We start from the raw sequence: 7,500 nt of genomic DNA on the forward strand, positions 1-7,500 counted from the left end.
ACACTAAACAGGCACCTCAACAGTTTCATTACTACTAGGCACATCATTTTTTTTTTTAAATTACTTTTGTTGCATTTGAGCCTTTCTTTAACAACAAGAAGGAAATACAGTTTTGAGTCATTGACTGGACTATTTTAAAGAGTACAAATGAAAGTTTCGGATGATGTCACTAAAGCTGGAATTCAAGTGAAGTTGTTGGAATGCTGTGTAACCGGTTTTGACAAGCGAGAATATACAAAGTGTTGGTCAGGAGATAATTTGCTAAACAAAAAGTTCAATAGGTTGCACCTACTACAGTAATTGCCCTCATGCAACTGCCCTGCAATTATAAAGTATTATGTCACTGTAGTCGGTCATGCCAGTTAAAAGGTCAGCAGTAAAGTTGTGCGATCCTTGATTATGACACGCAGGTCATTAACCAGAAGTGAACAACATATTGCTTCTCAGAAATGCACAACTCAGGCAACTTCCAAGATTAGACTACCTCAATAACCAATGTCTAGAGTTCAGAGTCCAGCCTACACTAATTCTCACATTACATTGAACACATTGCGCACCATGACAACCTGAGAAAACCTTCTTCTGACAGCCCAAAATGTGGGCATTTAAAAAAAAATTGTTGTTGATTTTTACTGCAAGGACAAAGTGCACAGTGTGATCAAGCTCTTGTTCCAGCTGACTCCACCGAAACATTAACAAGATTAGCTTATACTGCACTGACAAATGAGGCAAGCCTAACCTGAAACCAAGGAGGTTTTTAGAAACTCAAATGCATTTTTTTTGTTGCATTCTCCTTTGTACCAGCACTTTCAGCTGAGATCCAAGCAAACACCAACATGCTGAACGGGAGTAGATATAGCCTACATCCCTGTTCTTCTTGGACACGCTTGGTTTCTCTCATCTCCTCTGGATTCTTCAACCCCCGTCACCTTATTTCATACCATATCTCTTAGTCACAAGTCATGTTTGAAAAGACATAATGCACATATTTAGTACGACTTACATATTTTTTTTAAAACAATGCTCCTGAGAAATCGCCTTAGCTTATTGATTTGTTCTCTAATCTTTCTTCAACATAAAAGCCATCTGGTTACTGTGTGCACATTCACGGGTACATTGTAAACCGGAATTGGGAATAAATAAATACTCACAATGGTGGAAATCTGCAAAATTGTAAACAATTACAGGCTAACAAACAGGGCTAAAGCTGTGACACATTACATCCCCCATATTCCCCGTATAATGGGAATTCTGGTCTTTAAAAGTAAATGTATGTGTGTAATATATAGTCTGTATTTTATATTATATTCACAGTTTTTTCCCCTGTGAGGGAAAGGCTTGCTCAAAATGACTGCTTAGTGAAAGTAAACTGCTATCAGGACATCATTTTGGAGAAAGCCCCCTAAATGAAATTGTCAATCCAAGGTGCGCCTGCTGTGAATTAAAGCAGCCCCATTCAGTGTTTTAGTTTCCATGTAGTCTTTAATCTGTAATAGATTAAAAACTACATGTATAGAAGTATAGACAAAATATTGACACTGTAATCTCAAGTCTTCCTGGAGTTCCTTTAAGACTCAAAAAAAGTACTGAAATTGCATGACGGGAGAGATAACACCCCAGGACAACCAGCAGTCAGCAGAAGATCAAGTTCTTTTCATTTTTGATTAAGACTTCATCAAGAACAGCACAGGCTTGATGGAAGAGATTAGTGGAAAGGCTGCGCTTGCATTGTGTGTGTGTGTGTGTGTGTGTGTGTGTGTGTGTGTGTGTGTGTGTGTGTGCGTGTGTGTGTGTGTGTGTGTGTGTGTGCGTGTGTGTGTGCGTGTATGTGTGTGTGTGTGTGTGTGTGTGTGTGTGTGTGTGTGTGTGTGTGTGTGCGTGTGTGTGTGTGTGACAAGGGGACAGTACAGGACGTCATTATCAGTAGGATTTATATGCTTTTGATTTCTGGTCATGCTCAGCCGGTGGGGCAGTTGCTCTGACCTCATCCTCTATCTTCTAATAAAACTGTTGTCTGAGCTTGTCTCTCTCTCTTTCTCTTTCTCTTTCTCTCTCTCTCTCTCTCTCTCTCTCTCTCTCTCTCTCTCTCTCTCTCACTGCTGTTTACTAGCAATCCCTCATGTGCTCTTATATTTCCCCTCAAGCCATTATTGTTTACCCTTTGCCCAACATTTGTTGATTCAAATTTCTTCCATCCAAACCCCTCCCTTTACCCATACTTCCTCCATCTTCCAGTGAACCTCCCCTCCTCTCCTCGCTTTATTAATCTCTAATGATAACCCCATGCGGTCAGAAATTAGATAGTGAAAAAGAATAAAGAAGGGGTGATTATTTTTTTACGAGGAGGGTGAGGTTAAAGTTGGCAATCTTTCACTGAAACAAGAGTGTCAGTGAAAGCTTTATTTTCAGCTCACATGATAGCTAACGACTGTCTTTTTGCAGCCAAGTACAGATAAAGGAGCACAAAGGAACTTTCAGAAAGTCCTTCTCAATAGTGGATTTTCGCGGAGAAATGACACACTGTCTGTCAATGTGAGGCGTCTTATTCATCAACAGTGGTCCTTTCTCTGCATCATCACCCCTCTTTCTGAAGTCCTAGTCTGAGACACTTGTTAGACAGCGACTGATACGGTTCATTTTGATAGAATACTGAAAAATGGTAAAGTCAAGCATCGGCCATTACAATTGGAGTCCCTTTGAGAGTCGAGTTTCTGTCACCGCTCCATTTGTTGAACTTGTGTCAAAGCTTTGAGATTGTTTGGTAAACCAGCTACAAGGGGCCAGAGTTAACACACATACAGTAAGTGTTTGGACAGAGTTTGTCTACGTATGGCGTGACGTCTGTGTGCTCATTGCATTGGCACACAAAGTCAAATACAGGAAGAGGCCATATTAAGACACAACTATCAACTATCCGCTACTGCACAGTATGTTGTAAGTTTCCAGTTGTATATTAATCATTTATCCAATCATGGAGGAAAAAAACACATTTGGAAGATATGCATTGCAGGTCACTGGAGTTTACCTCCACATTGGTTTTGCGTTGACTTCAAAATGGACACACACTCTGCAGTGCAAACCAGCCATGACTCACCACAGAGCCCCTTCGCTCCCTCCCCTCATCAACCCCGCGCCCCCACCAAAGCAGCGACAGCAGTCGATTCCAGACATGCACACAGCGGTTATCTCCACAGGGACATTAGTGACAGATCTATTGCTTGTAAGGGCAAGAGGTGGAATTGATGGAGAGATAGAGTGAGCCAGAAGGGGGCATGGGAGAAAATTGCAGCAAAATGAGAGAAAATGGAAACAAATAAATATAAAGGGGCTTCAGGAAAGAAAACGGAGCGCTGGACAATGACACGCCTGCATGCAAACACACATACACACACACACACACACACACACACACGGCACAGTGCGGCTTTGTCTGCCTGGGACGGTGATGACTCATTCTCACCAGTCACCCATGGGACTGGACGAACCCACACAAACACCATACACAAATACACACAAATACTCACACACACACACACACTCACACACACACACACACACACACACACACACACACACACACACACACACACGCGCACACACACACACACACACACACACGCACAAACACAAGCACAGAACCAGTTGATGGGTATGATGATTGATAGGAGTGGGATGGCTATTATGGCTGCACTTCCACAACCAAGGACAACCTGCAGCATTAGTGTGATTGGACTGTGTGTGTGTGTGTGTGTGTGTGTGTGTGTGTGTGTGTGTGTGTGTGTGTGTGTGTGTGTGTGTGTGTGTGTGTGTTTGGAAAGGCGTTTGCTTGTTGACAGCATGCTGCTCTATTCACTGTTTTTTATTTTTTTCTTCTCAAATCTTTTGGTTTGTTTGTTTAATTTTTGACACAACGTTAATGTTCTCTGCTGAAGTAATGCATCTTATTTGAGAAACAGCAGGCCCCGGTGATCAACAACAAAGGGTTGGGGAGGGTGAGTGGAAAAAAACACTCCAGTCCTTAAGAGTTTGTTTTACCTAACCACCCTCGTGGTAGAGCTTTAACGGCGAATACAGACAAACAAAACAATGTCCTTTTTTGGGCCTACTATTCTTGTTTTTGAGATAATTCAACAAGCGCTAATGTGGGCGTACAGCCGTACACAAAGAGGTCTGTAACATGAGTAAAGCCTTGTTATTCTGTTTTGTAACGCAGTGGATAAACTTGCACCTGCAGGCCAGAGGCGCAGGTTTGAGGTGAGGAGTGGCAGGATGAGGCATGTAATGCATGACCTTTATTTGCCTTAAGATTTCCCAATATTTTTCTTTCAAACAATGTCACATTGACAGTATATTGGCTATTTGTTGCACTGCTGAAGCTACAAAAGCTGAGGTGAAACTGGGACATATGGTCTAACATTGATAGTTGTCATCACATTGATAATTACTAAATAGTACAGTACATTCTTCTACTTTGAGTGCAGTTCATTTGATTGCCTTATTAAATCAAATGGAAAAATCCATGTCTTGTGCAATACACTAAACATATTTCCTCACAAATAAGCCTGATATATTTGGCATCTTTGCAAAATTTCCCGGTCTGAGGCTGCACCTTAGTTTACGTCAACTGTTTTGGTGCTGTGTTGCAAGAAGCAGGTAGTAGCCTTTTGGCATTTCACTATGGCATATTTTCTGTATGAGTTTTGTACTGTATGATACCAAGTTGGTTGTGTGTCACCGGGCTAGTGATGTCACATATGCATTCATGGACACACAGGCTGCGTTCCAATCCCCATACTTTCTGCTATTTAGTATGGTAGAAAAGAAGATTTAGGAGGTCCCAATTCTTGTGGTCAGATTTAGTGTGCTTAAAAATACCCGGATATCTACTACATCCAGTAGAGATTGTTAGTGTTGAAAGCAGCATGCTATTTGGGCGATGCTGACCCACAATCCAGTGCGCACCGGAAGTGACGTCACATCGACGGAGCCTCAGTATGAAAACAACCGGGGATGCAACGGGTATAAAAGCAAGAGGCAAGATCAAGGCGCAATGTTATGATGAAACAAATAAGTAAAAGTATGTCTCAATTGTATGCCTTCTGCACGCCAACTAGATTCTTTTCATGGTCAGACGTAGTATATAGAAAAAAGAAAGAGTATGCGATTTGAAATGCAGGGTCCCTCTCTATGGTTGTTTTTGGCTTTACCTTGCAGCCCTTGCTCTTGTCATGGGCGTTGGTTTGCCTGCTGGCGGGGCAGGGTGAGCAGGGCTCCTGGTGGTAGTACTGGCCGCCCTGCAGGCCTCCATAGTGACAGCAGCCGTACGGAGAGGGACAGTGTGTGTACCACAGCTCCTCGGCCAGCGGACATCTTGGACAGGGGTAGACCAGGCCTTTGCCGGCTTGGCCCTTCTCCACCGTCACCTTGGGGTTCCTCATCCATCTTCGTACCTGCAAGCAAGCAAAAGAAGTGTGCACGTCAAAAGCAGTTTGAGAAATTTATTATTTTTAGGAGAAATAAAAGAGGGTTGTTTGATCTAATTTTAACTATCTCTCTTCGTTTTATTTAAGAACTTTTTTTAAGAACTTGCACAGATGATCAACAAACACACAGGTACACACGCATGCATGCACGTACGCACGCACACACACACACACACACGCACACACGTACGCACGCGCACACACACACACACAAACAAACGAAAAAACACACACACACACACACACACACAAACACAGGCACACACACACACACACACACACACAGACACACACACACACAGACACACACACACACACTGTCAACCCTGCCAGCTGCTCCTTTGATCAGAGAAAGAGAAGTTTCTCAGATACCCCTGATACGTGTCAGTCGGAGTGGGACACACACACACACACACACACACACACACACACAGAGTTGGACTTCAAAGGGCACATTTGCATCTCTGCTCTGCCACACTTTAAACAGGTGAATAAGAACGGGAAAATGTACACGGGATGACAACATACTCACACTCACCTGTTGCATATTCATGACAAGACGCAATGCTGACGGCGCCCTCAGCTATGATAAAGAATGAATGAAGCCTATCTTGTCTCATCTTGTCTCTTTGCCTCTGACTCAACATGTCAACAATACTTTGGAAATGCTTTGGGAAAAAAACACTTTTGCAGAAGGGGACTCCATATGTGGCTATGAGAATTTATTCACTCAAATTAAAACCCTTCTACATCTTTGTCACTGACAGATCATTACACATTATGCAGCCACACACACACACACAGTAACCTACAAGAGGAGAGACATTATGTTTATTGGTGAGATGTCCCATTTGCAAACAGGCAGTTTGCTGCTTGGTTGGTGTGTGTGTGTGGACTGTATATGCCAATGTGCTTGACATTGGCATATATACACACACCTCTCCCACAGTGACTATAGGGCTGTACACAGATGCACCTTGACAAACTGTTTAAACCTGCCATGCGTGTATGTGAATGTGAGTGGGTGCGGTTTTTGGGTAAACAGACATGGAGGAGAGGTGGTGAAAGTGGAGAGGATAGATGGGATAGACAGGGAGCGACAGTGAGAGAGAGAGAGAGAGCGAGAGAGAGAGAGAGACAGAGAGAAGGTAATGTTTTCATGAGAAGCCTCGATAAACCACATCCCGCTGCATGAGACAAACATTTAGCAACGGGGGAAGTAGCCTATGGACAGCTGTGACACACACACACACACACACACACACACACACACACACACACACACACACACACACACACACACACACACACACACACACACACACACACACTCACACACACACACACACACACACACACATACACTGACATCAAAGTCAATGGGTAGCCAGAAAGCATGTCAAGGCATGTCGAGTTAAAAAACATACTCCGCACAAAAACAAACCAGCCTCTGTAGGACTAATGGCACAGAGGCCCAATGACACACACCTTACATAAGAAAAACTACTGTGTCTATTCAAATAGAACATAAACTTGGTTGGTGCACATTTGATTGACTCTTCCATCCAATTACAGGATGTCATTATCTTCAAAGTGGAGTGAGTGGGAAATGTTTTGGCCATTACCCCGTGGATCAAACGATTCTGCCTTCTGTTTAAAAAATGTCAGGCTGATGAAAGGAGCTAATGAGAGGTGTCATCTGGAAGTTTAACACTCATTTAAACCCCCGGCAGAAGAAACACAGTGCACACAGCAGCAGAAGTGGTATGCTTCCCTTTTTACTGCAGCATATGTTAAAACTTAAGCCGAGAACCTATACATTAAACACAAACAAATTATGCATCCCAAATCTGCATATTTATGTAGACGCAGACAGACAGACACACACACACACACACACACACACACACACACACACACACACACACACACACACTTGCCCACACACACTAATTTTATATTTCCTTCCTTCATTCCCCCTCGCTCATTTGTATGACAGAGTGCTCTGTCTGGACTC

At 43.0% G+C, this 7,500-nt stretch overlaps 1 protein-coding gene across 1 annotated transcript in view; it reads right to left on the reverse strand.

Moving 5' to 3' along the window:
* The window catches only part of sgk1 (serum/glucocorticoid regulated kinase 1), a gene marked incomplete at its 5' end in the record, with an annotated part of 33,345 nt that overhangs the window by 23,427 nt on the left and 2,418 nt on the right, over positions 1–7,500 (reverse strand). The window contains one exon of the mRNA XM_080047678.1: positions 5,208–5,450. Coding sequence (XP_079903804.1) covers positions 5,208–5,450 — 243 coding nt within the window. The remainder of the gene's footprint in view (positions 1–5,207; positions 5,451–7,500) is intronic.

The sequence above is a fragment of the Ammodytes marinus genome, assembly GCF_949987685.1.
Source record: "Ammodytes marinus genome assembly, chromosome: 19".
NCBI classification, from domain to species: Eukaryota; Metazoa; Chordata; class Actinopteri; order Uranoscopiformes; family Ammodytidae; genus Ammodytes; species Ammodytes marinus.